The following is a 16,329-nucleotide window of genomic DNA, read 5'->3' as shown; positions in this document are numbered from 1 at the left end:
CTTTTCTTGATCTGAAGTTGCCATGTTTTCCGCGATAGGAATGTCTTCTTCCTAAAATAGAAATATTTATATAAATAAATGATTAAAACAACATTTGCTTCTGAACCTAACTCTAACAAATATATTATGTAAGGTACGATAGAACAAAGAATAGTCCACACAAAGACAAATCGAACTTTACAACACAAGTTTGTAACATCTTCATCACTTGATAACTACAGGTATAAGATGTGTCATTTTTATTTGAAAACATATTGATATATTAAATAGTATTACAAACGTGATACATAATATGGAAACATATGAAGTTCCAGCATTCAGAGGATAAAAAAGGATTCGAAAAGGATGACGATCCAAATAGCGTTTCATTGTAAACATCTGTTGACCTTGGTACAACACGATAACAATAGCATGTCATGTTGACCTTTGATATGACGATATCACAAATACTGTTGACCTTTGATGCAGCAATATCACGATGGTCGGTCATTTTGACCTTTGATTTCACATCACAAATACTGTTGACCTTTGATGCAGCACTACATTAGCCTGACATGTTGACCATTGATATGACGATATCACAAAAACTGTTGACCTTTGATGCAACAATATCACAATGGCCTGTCATGTTGACCATTAATATGACGGTATCACTAATATTGCTAACCTTTGATGCAGCCCTACATTAGCCTGTCATGTTGACCTTTGATATGACGATATCACTAATACTGTTGACCTTTGATGCAGCACTACATTAGCCTGTCATGTTGACCTTTGATATGACGATATCACTAATACTGTTGACCTTTGATGCAGCACTACATTAGCCTGTTATGTTGACCTTTGATATGACGATATCACTAATACTCTTGACCTTTGATATAGCAATTTCACATTAGCCTTTGATGCGACACACTCACAATGACTCTTGTCAACAGTTGTCGAAACAAAGTTTCCATTATGTACTTATTTTTATACCATATGTCATCGTTGTTTTAATATTATCTCGCATAATGGTATAAGCGTAAAATATATTATCAAATTATTGAAAAATCAAATTTACAAAAAAAAAATATATATCTAGATTCTTCTATATAACAATCTAAAATTAAAATAAATCAAGGACATTTAAATGTAAAAAAAGTCCAAAGTGATGACACTGCAGTGGTAATCGGGAAGGTTGTGGTAAGGCAACATTCGGATATTTATTAATAAATGTTACGTTGGCTTGAAATTTAAACAAACACCATATCCAGACTAGACACCCGTTTTTGAACTTGTTTACGCCGGTGTCGGTCAACCTTGTCGAGACTTTCCAAAACTATTTTTTAGATTATTCAAAAAACACTCACATTGTTACAGTTCGAGAGCTGTCTACGATTGTTTGTTACGTAAATTCGTATTTGGTTAGACAACATATCGCTCGTATAACATTCACATTTATTCAATATAAAAAATGTCAAAAAGATCAAAATAACAATTGATACAGAAATATTTTGAATAACAATTGATAAATGTAAAATAAATCCATAGTCACAATAAGTAGGTCAAACACCAAACTGGAGTTTACTAAAAAAAATGCAAACGAAGACGAGGCAGACCAGGTTATGCAATGTCCATACAAAAACAAGAATATCTGTTTTCACAAAAATTGTGGTAGAATAAATCGCAAATTTTCACAAAGTGATTTAACATGATTAACCAAAAGATGTTAATATTTTGACGAGCAAAGTTAACACACATCTTTCATACGTTCTCAAAATGTCTGTTTCAAACAACAGTTTTTGATGCAGTTTATATTTGTGAATGAAGGCCAGATCATTTATCTGCTTTAGTTTATTTCGAGAGGGATAAAGTCAGAATATTCGTATAATAGACAGCAACATTTTCTTTTACATTTAGCTTAAGACAAAGAACTGTTCGAAAAAATATGATGAGGTTTATTCTAAATTACTTATTTCTGAATTAGGGACTTAGCAAGTCATTAAAAGTGTTTTATTATGTATACATATATATATTTAAACTAAATAGATACCAACCTTGTTCATCGGCCGATCGAAACCCGCCTTCCTATTCGGGACAGGTACATGTATACATCATTAACATCACAAACCCTATCTAAATGTGCTACTTTTAATACACAGATGACATAATTGGGATAATACGATGGCGAAAAGGAAAATCCCGTACGGGAATTTCCATAGGAAATTTGAAATATCGTAGTATGTTCCAAACATGATATTTACACTGTATCACTATTACAATGTGGCAAAGATAAACATTAATCACTCGCTTTAGTGATGTGTATGCAATCTCCAGAGCTACATGCTCCCTTTCCAAGATAATACGAGTACTACACATGCAGACGACACCAACCAGTATGGATGTACAAAAATATATTCATGGTTTAAGTTTTGTAAGCTTAATACATTTTAGATAACTAGCTTGTAAATATCAATTATTTTGAGCAGATATGTGTAGTTAAGTATTAAAATACAACATAATAAAATATCTTGCAAGATTTAAAACTGTTCCTATCAGAAGAAATAGGAAAAATTATAAAATACTGCTCTAAGTTAAAAAACAAAATAATTATTTGAAAATCTGACGTAATCCGTCAAGGAGCTTACGAAATAGAGATGTACATATGTATCACACTTCTTTATCGACTTAAACTATGCATGTCTGTACTTCCGTGTTTGACACGGGAAATCAGTGCTGGGATGACGTATTATTTATTAATGTATGAGGTGGGAAAACAGAGATATAGACTGTCTGATTTGAACTACTTCCTGCTCCACCGGGCTACACAGTGGGATTGGATACATTGACTTACTTTTCTATGGTCACGTTATTGTCTCTATCTATAATTATTTTTGGGATATAGATGATTTGTTTCGGTGGCAAAGAAATTCTAGTGGGGTACACTGTTTGGGATAATTTCTCCATTCATTTAGATTTATTGTGTGTTTCTATCGCTGATAAACATGAGTACATACAAACACAGACACTTAAAATTCTCATTTTGATGTTTTTGTAAAGCTTCACAGAAGATATAATGGGTCGAAGCTTTGGCATCATGTGAATTAGTGACACAGATCCTCACCAAGAGATGACAATAATGAACAAACGATTTGATTAAAAAGAAGTGATGTTACACACACATACACATATATGCTATTTTACTCAGTGAAAGGACAACTGAATGATATATGATTAAAATCATATTACCAAATTTACAAAACATTTCTTCCCCCTTATACGTATATAATAAAAATCAAATAAACTGAACGTCAAGCCAACATAAAAACCATAGATATAGTTATTCACAATCCATATTCTGACTACACCGTATACAGCGAAGTATGTAAGCCTTGTCGAGACTTTCTTACCTACTTTTATATTACTCAGAATACCACAGATAGTTCGAGAGCTGTTTACATTGTATGTTACGCATTATTGTTTCGACCAAAATTGATTATATAATAAACAAATTCAATATACGATGATGTCTCTACCTAGGGGACAATCGTTTCATTTACGTTTTGAAGAGACATGAATTATTGTCAATACCAAGTATTTCAGAGTATTTAATATCCCAACATAACTAGAATATAATTTTGTTTCACACAATAATGTCATGGTATGAATTGTTAATTCTAATATTTTTACCCAGAAATCAACATCAAACTAGAACCTGCTGGTCTGTTTATCATCTCTTGAGGCATAGTTTTCTGTTTTTACTTTACAAAGATGGAATCCAACTATAACCATGGCCAATAGTGGCCGAGCCCTTTTGGCTTTAATGTTGACCGGTCGCCCAGGGTAGGAAGGTAATGGGTTCTGTCTCCAGGCCGGGACATACTAAAGTCCTTAAAAATGGTAGTTGTAATTCCCTGCTTAACGTTCAGCAATTAGGGGAATGGCAACAACTGGTTCACCTGTTGTCAGTATAATGTTACCAGGCGGAATGCTGTGCTGGTTACCTTCGGCATGAAATAGCACTACAAAGTCGGCATCAGATCCGCGCTATCACAAGGAGGCAGTTAAACCAACATACTGTAGCCAGGTCAACTCTACATTGGTTCATGACAGAATAATCAATACTGTGATTTCATTTTAGTGGTTTATTACATATCACAAAGAAGACCCCTATCAATTCGACAGGGGTCTTAATGACAATTCTTATAATGGCTTGTCCTCTATATATTCAATTCATATTATGATATTGCTGTACTTTAAATTCATAGTATGTAGATATAGGTCGTCTGTATAGGTTGTACGAGAACATGTTACATGTACCATGTCAAGTGCAGGAATGCCGGAAAACTCACAGGTACACGTACGAACACGCAATCACGTGACAAGACATTGACGTGACAATACAATACAGGTGAAAAATACTCAGTTGGACATGTGAACTGCACAAACAGTTTTGACAAATACATGTATTAAAATAGATAGCGTTAGAGATACCTGTAATAAAATAATTTAAAAGTACAAAATAAGTAATACTAATTAAATACTAAAAATCTAACAATTTGACGGGCTTTTCACTTTAAGGACTGATTTAACGAGTTACTTCCCTTACAACAGTAGTAAAAGTCCTGGTATCTGGTAAAATTACATGTTCGAATTTGACCTCTATCAAATACCGGAAGTTGACATTAATGGTCATTTATGTCAATAAACCTTGTAGCCCATCATCCTAGCATGCTACAGACCAAATATCAATACCCTCGGCATTTCCGTTATTGAGAAGGAATCTTTTGAAGATTCTAACATAATTGAATCCAGTGACCTTGAACATGGGTCAAGGTCATTTATATTATCAAACTTGATAGTTCATTGCTTGAGCATGATATTCAACAAATATCATGACCTTGGGTAACTTGGTTATTGAGTAGAAGATTTTTGAAGTTGTTACCCTGAAAAAGCACATATGAAATTTGACCCCTAAATAACTCAAAATTCGACCTGGTAAACTCAAAATGTTTTCTTCCAAAAATATGTGCGCATTTGTGTTGTCCTCATCATACCTGAATGTAAAGTAAATCTATCGAACAATTTTCGAAATATTCTTGATTAAAAGTAATTTTAATTTTTAAACATTTGAAATTTGTGACCTTGATTGTAACCTTGATAGTCGATCAATGTCAACCATTTTTTCAAACCTGACACCCCGACATCTTAGAATCTTTATTATTAAATATAATTTAGATATGTATAAAGTTGTTTCCCGACCATGTATGGTAATACCTAACGTATGTGATATGTATAACGTTGTTTCCTGACCATGTGTGGTAAGACCTTACGTATGTGATATGTATAAAGTTGTTTCCTGACCATGTATGTTAAGACCGAACGTATGTGATATGTATAAAGGTGTTTCCTGACAATTTATGGTAAGACCTTACGTATGTGATATGTATAAAGCTGTTTCCTGACCATGTATGGTAAGACCTAACGTATGTGGTATGTATAACCATGTATGGTAAGACCTAACGTATGTGATATGTATAAAGTTGCTTCCTGACCATGTATGGTTAGACCTTACGTATGTGATATGTATAAGGTTGTTTCCTGACCATGTATGGTAAGACCTAACGTATGTGATATGTATAAAGTTGTTTCCTGACCATGTATGGTAAGACCTAACGTATGTGATATGTATAAAGTTGTTTCCTGACCATGTATGGTAAGACCTAACGTATGTGATATGTATAAAGTTGTTTTCTGACCATGTATGGTAAGACCTAATGTATGTGATATGTATAAAGTTGTTTCCTCACCATGCATGATAAGACCTAACGGATGTGATATGTATAAAGTTGTTTCCTGACCATGTATTAATGTATGTGATATGTATAAAGTTGTTTTCTGACCATGTATGGTAAGACCTAAACTTATGAGATATGTATAAAGTTGTTTCCAGACCATGTATGGTAAGACCTGACGTATGTGATATGTATAAAGTTCTTTTCTGACCATGTATGGTAAGACCTACTGTATGTGATATGTATAAAGTTGTTTTCTGACCATGTATGGTAAGACATAATGTATGTGATATGTATAAAGTTGTTTCCTGACCATGTTTGGTAAGACCTTATGTATGTGATATATATAAAGTTGTTTCCTGACCATGTATGGTAAGAACTAAACTTATGTGATATGTATAAAGTTGCTTCCTGACCATGTATGGTAAGACCTTACGTATGTTATATGTATTAAGTTGTTTCCTGACCATGTATGGTAATACCTAACGTATGTGATATGTATAAAGTTGTTTTCTGACCATGTATGGTAAGACCTAACGTATGTGATATGTATAAAGTTGTTTCCTGACCATGTATGGTAAGACCTAACGTATGTGATATGTATAAAGTTGTTTCCTGACCATGTATGGTAAGACCTAACGTATGTGATATGTATAAAGTTGTTTCCTGACCATGTATGGTAAGACCTAACGTATGTGATATGTATAAAGTTGTTTCCTGACCATGTATGGTAAGACCTAACGTATGTGATATGTATAAAGTTGTTTCCTGACCATGTATGGTAAGACCTAACGTATGTGATATGTATAAAGTTGTTTCCTGACCATGTATGGTAAGACCTAACGTATGTGATATGTATAAAGTTGTTTCCTGACCATGTATGGTAAGACCTAACGTATGTGATATGTATAAAGTTGTTTCCTGACCATGTATGGTAAGACCTAACGTATGTGATATGTATAAAGTTGTTTCCTGACCATGTATGGTAAGACCTAACGTATGTGATATGTATAAAGTTGTTTCCTGACCATGTATGGTAAGACCTAACGTATGTGATATGTATAAAGTTGTTTCCTGACCATGTATGGTAAGACCTAACGTATGTGATATGTATAAAGTTGTTTCCTGACCATGTATGGTAAGACCTAACGTATGTGATATGTATAAAGTTGTTTCCTGACCATGTATGGTAAGACCTAACGTATGTGATATGTATAAAGTTGTTTCCTGACCATGTATGGTAAGACCTAACGTATGTGATATGTATAAAGTTGTTTCCTGACCATGTATGGTAAGACCTAACGTATGTGATATGTATAAAGTTGTTTCCTGACCATGTATGGTAAGACCTAACGTATGTGATATGTATAAAGTTGTTTCCTGACCATGTATGGTAAGACCTAACGTATGTGATATGTATAAAGTTGTTTCCTGACCATGTATGGTAAGACCTAACGTATGTGATATGTATAAAGTTGTTTCCTGACCATGTATGGTAAGACCTAACGTATGTGATATGTATAAAGTTGTTTCCTGACCATGTATGGTAAGACCTAACGTATGTGATATGTATAAAGTTGTTTCCTGACCATGTATGGTAAGACCTAACGTATGTGATATGTATAAAGTTGTTTCCTGACCATGTATGGTAAGACCTAACGTATGTGATATGTATAAAGTTGTTTCCTGACCATGTATGGTAAGACCTAACGTATGTGATATGTATAAAGTTGTTTCCTGACCATGTATGGTAAGACCTAACGTATGTGATATGTATAAAGTTGTTTCCTGACCATGTATGGTAAGACCTAACGTATGTGATATGTATAAAGTTGTTTCCTGACCATGTATGGTAAGACCTAACGTATGTGATATGTATAAAGTTGTTTCCTGACCATGTATGGTAAGACCTAACGTATGTGATATGTATAAAGTTGTTTCCTGACCATGTATGGTAAGACCTAACGTATGTGATATGTATAAAGTTGTTTCCTGACCATGTATGGTAAGACCTAACGTATGTGATATGTATAAAGTTGTTTCCTGACCATGTATGGTAAGACCTAACGTATGTGATATGTATAAAGTTGTTTCCTGACCATGTATGGTAAGACCTAACGTATGTGATATGTATAAAGTTGTTTCCTGACCATGTATGGTAAGACCTAACGTATGTGATATGTATAAAGTTGTTTCCTGACCATGTATGGTAAGACCTAACGTATGTGATATGTATAAAGTTGTTTCCTGACCATGTATGGTAAGACCTAACGTATGTGATATGTATAAAGTTGTTTCCTGACCATGTATGGTAAGACCTAACGTATGTGATATGTATAAAGTTGTTTCCTGACCATGTATGGTAAGACCTAACGTATGTGATATGTATAAAGTTGTTTCCTGACCATGTATGGTAAGACCTAACGTATGTGATATGTATAAAGTTGTTTCCTGACCATGTATGGTAAGACCTAACGTATGTGATATGTATAAAGTTGTTTCCTGACCATGTATGGTAAGACCTAACGTATGTGATATGTATAAAGTTGTTTCCTGACCATGTATGGTAAGACCTAACGTATGTGATATGTATAAAGTTGTTTCCTGACCATGTATGGTAAGACCTAACGTATGTGATATGTATAAAGTTGTTTCCTGACCATGTATGGTAAGACCTAACGTATGTGATATGTATAAAGTTGTTTCCTGACCATGTATGGTAAGACCTAACGTATGTGATATGTATAAAGTTGTTTCCTGACCATGTATGGTAAGACCTAACGTATGTGATATGTATAAAGTTGTTTCCTGACCATGTATGGTAAGACCTAACGTATGTGATATGTATAAAGTTGTTTCCTGACCATGTATGGTAAGACCTAACGTATGTGATATGTATAAAGTTGTTTCCTGACCATGTATGGTAAGACCTAACGTATGTGATATGTATAAAGTTGTTTCCTGACCATGTATGGTAAGACCTAACGTATGTGATATGTATAAAGTTGTTTCCTGACCATGTATGGTAAGACCTAACGTATGTGATATGTATAAAGTTGTTTCCTGACCATGTATGGTAAGACCTAACGTATGTGATATGTATAAAGTTGTTTCCTGACCATGTATGGTAAGACCTAACGTATGTGATATGTATAAAGTTGTTTCCTGACCATGTATGGTAAGACCTAACGTATGTGATATGTATAAAGTTGTTTCCTGACCATGTATGGTAAGACCTAACGTATGTGATATGTATAAAGTTGTTTCCTGACCATGTATGGTAAGACCTAACGTATGTGATATGTATAAAGTTGTTTCCTGACCATGTATGGTAAGACCTAACGTATGTGATATGTATAAAGTTGTTTCCTGACCATGTATGGTAAGACCTAACGTATGTGATATGTATAAAGTTGTTTCCTGACCATGTATGGTAAGACCTAACGTATGTGATATGTATAAAGTTGTTTCCTGACCATGTATGGTAAGACCTAACGTATGTGATATGTATAAAGTTGTTTCCTGACCATGTATGGTAAGACCTAACGTATGTGATATGTATAAAGTTGTTTCCTGACCATGTATGGTAAGACCTAACGTATGTGATATGTATAAAGTTGTTTCCTGACCATGTATGGTAAGACCTAACGTATGTGATATGTATAAAGTTGTTTCCTGACCATGTATGGTAAGACCTAACGTATGTGATATGTATAAAGTTGTTTCCTGACCATGTATGGTAAGACCTAATGGATGTGATATGTATAAAGTTGTTTCCCGACCATGTATGGTAATACCTAACGTATGTGATATGTATAAAGTTGTTTCCTGACCATGTATGGTAAGACCGAACGGATGTGATATGTATAAAGTTGTTTCCTGACCATGTATGGTAAGAACTAATGTATGTGATATGTATAAAGTTGTTTCCCGACCATGTATGGTAATACCTAACGTATGTGATATGTATAACGTTGTTTCCTGACCATGTATGGTAAGACCTTACGTATGTGATATGTATAAAGTTGTTTCCTGACCATTTAATGGTAAGACCGAACGTATGTGATATGTATAAAGTTGTTTCCTGACAATTTATGGTAAGACCTTACGTATGTGATATGTATAAAGGTGTTTCCTGACAATTTATGGTAAGACCTTACGTATGTGATATGTATAAAGCTGTTTCCTGACCATGTATGTTCCTGACCATGTATGGTAAGACCTAACGGATGTGATATGTATAAAGTTGTTTCCTGACCATGTACGGTAAGAACTAACGTATGTGATATGTATAAAGTTGTTTCCTGACCATGTATGGTAAGACCTAACGTATGTGATATGTTTAAAGTTGTTTCCTGATCATGTTTGGCAAGACCTAACGTATGTGATATGTATGAATTTGTTTCATGACCATATATGGTAAGACCTAACGTATGTGATATGTATAAAGTTGTTTCCAGACCATGTATGGTAAGACCTAACGTATGTGATATAAATAAAGCTGGCAGTGTTGGATAGCTCTTGTGAGTGTTTACTACAAACAAACTTTAAAGAGAATGGGAGAGATAATAAATATATAAGCATCCTCGATATCCAGGGGTTACGGTCACTTCCGCTCTCTCCACTCCTGGAATATGTCATAGCAAAATTGAAGGCACGCGGCTAGCTATTTGATTAGTGTCAGGTTAAAAAACTGACCAATCGCTAGGCTTACACTTGTCCTTTGAAAATCACAGAGGAGCGACGGCCGACTTCAAAGCCAATACGTTTTACCATTACGCGACCGCTAGACTCTTTTGATGTTTATCAAAGGATCAAACTAGTTTTCACATCTCAACCACAAGGTGCTGCACACTGTGCCTTCTAGGGGTGCAGACAGCAAACGTGAGCGTAACTCCTGTAGAATGATTAAATGTAAATAATATAACAATAAAACAGTAAATTATAGGGATTGCTAACTCTATATTGTATCTGAGCAGATTAGAAGTGTTAGCACAATTTGCCACTTAAAATCTAAGGGCAAGGTAATGTAATCACATGTATTGCTGTCATTGATAATTCATAATCTTTGGGCAATGCCCTGTGACATAAACTATAGATAGGTCTTGGACACCTTCTGTTTATATATGTAATATATATACTATAGACTTATGTCAATTAAATCCTGTACTTATGTTTTGGCTTCATTGTATTACATGTGCATGTATGAAGACAAAATTTCAGCTGATTTTGTTAATTTTCTTTGACCCTAGCAAGTACTCAAATCAAATAATGTTTTTTTATCCGTAGTAGAAAAAACGCTTTTCGAATCTTCATAATCCATAATCCTACCTTGTTTTACCTTACCGGAATTACTCATTACTAAAGAGCAATAACACTAAAGGAGATAATTTCCACAGGGAAATAATTCTGTCAGCTGTTCTAGTCTTACAAAGAAATAAAACCAACTTTCTATCTAAATAAAATTTATTTTCAAAATAACAAACAGTGAAAAACAGAGAAAGATGTCTAAAACAACAATACAATCAGTGAACGTCATCTTTAATATGGCATTCTAATTACCAAACAAAAATCATATCAAAAACATTATTGCTTCACTCTAAAATAACTTACTGATACTCAAAGTCAATGTGAAAGACAATTACAGTAACTAAAGAGAAATCAAAACAAAAGGAGGGACACCATGACCTCCCTACAAATTTGACAAATGAAAAAGGAGGTTCAATGGTGTCTTCATGAGCAGACATCAAAGGGAGATAATCAAGAGAAATTTTATTATTTATGAATGTTTGGTGAAATTGAATTGTATTGACCAAATTGAAATCCCTTCAATTGTTATATAACATAACACGAGGCATGCATTGTAACTTTTATCTTAGGACACATTTCTTCTAGATGGAACCCAAGCAGTCTAGATCTTCCACCGTTTATGACAATTATTTGATACACAATGCCAACATATTTAGCTACAAAGTATCAAGATCTGTTCTGGATTTAGAAACACAGGGTCATGATACTCTTTTCATTGTAAGAATCACCGGTTAACGCTTGACAGTAACTCAATCAATCTCTTCAATTCTGATGTTTTTAATATTTAAGACAATAACTATGAATTATTCACATTTTATAAAGTGACAGCCTAATCTGATAATTTATACAACTGAAGTGATCTCAACACTAAAAGGTCATAAATGTTAAAATATTGATAAAATGGTAAATATCTTACAATAGGAATGACAAGAAACCCTTGGAAATCAATTTGGCCTCATAAATGCACAACAATTATGTGCACTGTATTATATGTTAATTTCCGTCAAAGGTTTGATGTTTCGTGCATTCAGATTTGGGTTTTTTTATGATTAAAAATCCTTAACAATTAAAATTGGAAATCTACAGCTATCTTTACACATTGCCCATAGATCATATAATAAAAGATAATCTGGACCTTTGGTTTTGATTTGTCTTTATGGTTAAAATATAAAATATTATCTACATCATACTTATTAAATATAGAACACATAAACAATAATATATATAAAACAATATGGCTACACAAACTGGTGATATTACAAACATTAAATGATAGTTTTAGTCATATAAAATGTATCACGTGAACTAAATACTGGAGGTGGGAGATCCAACGTCCGTGAATGAATGTTCGTATTGGTGCAGAGCCTCCAAGGGACGGATTCCTATGGAATTTGATAGTCCAGTCCAGGGGGTAATGGATATTAAGTAAAAAGATGACTGGACAACATTCACTTGAAGTTACTTGGCAAATTTGCCATGTAACTTCAAGTGGATGTTGTCCAGACACGTAAACAAAGAAAACATAAAATCTACAATAAAATTGAGCAACTCATTCAGAAGAATCTGCTGCTTTGGTTTCAAATAAAAAATACCATCATTCAAAGAATTGTTTTGATCCTATAACACATATGTTTATGTTATATACATGTATGCATTTACTTAACACTCACACAGCGCTCTTTTTTCTGAATTATTAGTACATGTAACAAATTTCTGCTTTCTAAGTGTTGTTTCATAGTACCGCCTCATTTTTATTTGCTTATACAGACATTGTATTGAAAGCATGATCGATTTTTAAACATATAACATACAACAATATTTAATCAGGGAATACTGAGTATACATGGGTATTTTATATTATGAAATGATAAGCAACCATTCATGAAAATGACAGATTTTTGTATAATTTAACAAATTGTATAGATGAAAAAATATTATAAAATGACAGAAATACTGAATACAGTAAAATATGCTGATGAATTATGAAAAGATATTTAGTTCCAGACAAAGAATTACATCATAAACCAAACACTATTACAAATTGCGCCTACAGTTATTAAAATAAATACTTAGGTCCCCGATAGTTATAAACATGTTTCACTGTATCAATCATCTTCTACAGTATATATATCTATGATGTTTTAAAATATAAGATTATTGTACATTGTATAATAAACCTGTCTATCCACACCTACTTATTACTTTGGTCCCCTATATAGTTATACACTTGTTTTACTGTATCAATCATCTTCTACAGTATATATATCTATCTATGATGTATTAAAATATTATTATTGCATAATAAATATACATATCGATGTATGTCAGCTGTAATTTACCCAAAGCACTATAAAACATTTGAAATACTCAAAAGCTTAAAAACTTAGGTGATTGTGTTATTGTCTGATGACACCACTCAGTAGGCCATTAGATACTAGTGCTATGACAACTCAGTTCAACATTGGATTACGTAACATTGTTACCTAAATTTCTGCTGATGTCTTTCCTTATTACTGTTTATTAGATTTAAGAGTTTTATAAACTTAAAATATAAAATAAAGGTGCATAATTCTATTTTTCATCTTGTTACATTAACTGTTTCTCAAATAAAAGTGTCTGTATTGGCTTTCAAATGGTCTATGGAGGCAATAGACCAACCAAGTCTTGATTCAGCCATGAACCTTCTTCACATCATGTACACATCAACAAACATTGTCACTCCTTCGGCTCAATTTGAACACATTACTTGGTCCCTTCCTGAACTATTGAGTCTCCAAAGCTCAATGTGGCATCACTGTTGAAAAGTACACAACCTCAGTCCATACACAGTGTATCAGATCACATAATCATTCCAGACACTGCAAGGAACAACAAATATTGAAATATTCGAGTTTCATAAGAAATTGTCACGAAAAAGTACCATTAATTTAACAGATAAAGGGTAGTGTGATGTCCAGAACCGTAGTTGGATATATATACCGGCAGTTATATTGTGACAACAGCATTTGTGGTGGCTTGAGCTTAATATACCGATACAACTTTTATATTACAATAGAAATAACTCAATAAAACTCCTGACCACTACCAACTATCTATTATTGAACACTCAAGTTCAAATGAGCAAACTGTCTCCTTGCATCCTGAATTACTATTATTTTCAGGGGGAACCCTAACCACCCTGAAAACTACTTTCAATATAGGACTTCCCCCCTTGACACCTATGGCCTCAGAAATTCACCTTTTTCAAGTTACCCACCACCTATGAAATATTTCATTATATAAATACAATGTAAACCAAAAAATGACTGCACAAATTTCTTAACACCTGATATCTTTGTGTGGTCAGTTGATCTTACCATTGTGTATACCTAGGATCATCCTGGTGTCTGGTCAGCAGTTCCTTGACCTCCAGAGGAGGCTCAAGGCCATGCTTCTGTGCTCTCTCCCATCTCTCAAGGCGACTGATACCTATCAAACGAAGACTCAAAAATCACAAACTTTTCTACTTAATATTTTTTTCTTAAAAAATAGTTATGTGTTTTTGAAGATATTTCTCCAACCATCTTCATTATCTTATATACATTCACACATGAAAAAATTACTATGACAAGATAAGCAATAGTTTCAGACGGGCTGCTCGTAAACAACACTTTATCAATCATTTAAGACCAGATTTTGATTTCCACCGCAGGTTGTTAAAAAGGTAAAAACAGCTTTCTGCTGAAATTTTAGTCATTTCAGTTTGTCAAACAAGGCAAGCCCCTTTGGGTGCCGATGAGTGGTGAAACAGTTCCATCATGTCATAAGCTCATAACTGAGATTTTGCATCACAGGTGCATGGACATCGATGGTGGAAGCTGGTGCTGGAGCAAAGGTAATTATACAAGTATCCAGAAAGAAAATACAACTCAAGATTATGAGATCAATGATTGGCGATGACTAAAAGGTAAGCAACCAGTGTGTCTAATACAACTAATGTAATACATTGTAGTCTTACCTATACACTGCCATCAACTTTTGTATCATTTTCACTTATACATATTTACCAATGCAGGGTCCAAATTCAAGATTCATGTCAAATTCACGGAGGAAATCTTTTTCACTTTTCCCATGGAGATTGATAGGCACATTGGCATCTGCTTTACTTGATGAAGGGATTGGACCTGAATAAAACAATAGTACATGCACAAAAATTAAAAACTGGTTTCAATTCCTGGATCACATTTTTGAATTATTACATTAGTGACTTTCCAATCATGAATGTTTATATTTTATATTTCATTTTATCGCCAAAAATGCTTGTACCTTTGAGCTATAGTTCTACCTCTTCCAAATCAGTTCCTTTTTTACTTACTGTCTGTGTTAAAAAGTTGTAAATAATTTTTAATTTCTTTAACTGTACAGTAATAAGTATATTTGAAAATCGATTTCTTCAAAATGGGTCAACAGATGTTAATTTAAGTAGAGCCCAAAATATCCCATACATATCCAATATTTATTAACTAATAAAGGAGGTACCGAAACAATAATCAAAATTGTTGAAGTACCGAAACTACCGGGTACCGAAACGACTGTACCACGATATGACATCCATATTTTTACATGTAGAGGTTATATTACCGAGATGTTTCAACATTAGGATAGAATGATTCGATACTTCCAAAAGTCATTCTGGTACCTTGAGATGATATTTAAGAACTTTCACAATAAGTAAAACTTGTTAATAGGAAAATAAACATGAACAATCGAACAAAAATTATGTACATTTTTACTTCTTCAATTCATCCTTATATTTATCAGCTTATAGAAATGCCTGTTCCTGCATGATCGGTATTCGCATGATCAGATGATAGATAATTTAGGTAAATAAACGTACCATGCTCAGATCGCTGAAACACTTGATTTGCCAATGGCCGCTTTACGTATTTGAAGGTATCTGAAATGTATTTGGAGCTTGACATTGCTGAATTTATACTAGATAACCACTTATCGACGATTTGCACAGACAAACAGTTTCTCTCAAGACGACGCCTCTGTGTTTTGCTGACAATGCAATCTTCCGGATTCTTCTTCGACGAAATGTTTATACGGAACAAATTCAGCTACAATTGGTATATTTCTCATAATGTTTGTTATATTGTGGATATTCTGTCTGCTAAAAATTAGAATCCATTTCAACTGCTATCTTTTCAATTTAATTTTAAAACGATGGTGAAATTTCAAAGAATTGTGCAATGTAAAT

General features: G+C 33.6%; 2 protein-coding genes across 2 annotated transcripts in view; both read right to left on the bottom strand.

Annotated features, from left to right (window-relative positions):
- Nucleotides 1–2,177, bottom strand: part of LOC110446878 — a 17,766-nt gene extending 15,589 nt beyond the window's left edge. The window contains exons 1-2 of the mRNA XM_021492221.1: nt 2,040–2,177; nt 1–51 (exon numbers count right to left, since the gene is read on the bottom strand). The gene's annotated coding sequence lies outside the window, so the exon portion shown is untranslated. The remainder of the gene's footprint in view (nt 52–2,039) is intronic.
- Nucleotides 2,178–11,242: 9,065 nt separating this feature from the next.
- Nucleotides 11,243–16,307, bottom strand: LOC110446877 (DNA polymerase delta subunit 4-like). Its single transcript, XM_021492220.1, has 4 exons — nt 15,964–16,307; nt 15,134–15,250; nt 14,444–14,555; nt 11,243–13,945 (listed from the first exon to the last, which is right to left on the bottom strand). The coding sequence occupies exons 1-4, from the start codon at nt 16,046–16,048 to the stop codon at nt 13,921–13,923; spliced, it is 339 nt and encodes a 112-aa protein (XP_021347895.1). The 5' UTR covers nt 16,049–16,307; the 3' UTR covers nt 11,243–13,920.
- Nucleotides 16,308–16,329: the final 22 nt, after the last annotated feature.

Source organism: Mizuhopecten yessoensis, unplaced genomic scaffold (genome assembly GCF_002113885.1).
Source record: "Mizuhopecten yessoensis strain PY_sf001 unplaced genomic scaffold, ASM211388v2 scaffold3023, whole genome shotgun sequence".
NCBI classification, from domain to species: domain Eukaryota; kingdom Metazoa; phylum Mollusca; class Bivalvia; order Pectinida; family Pectinidae; genus Mizuhopecten; species Mizuhopecten yessoensis.
The sequence above is the reverse complement of the archived record's forward strand: the minus strand, read 5'-3'. Positions and strand labels throughout refer to the sequence as shown.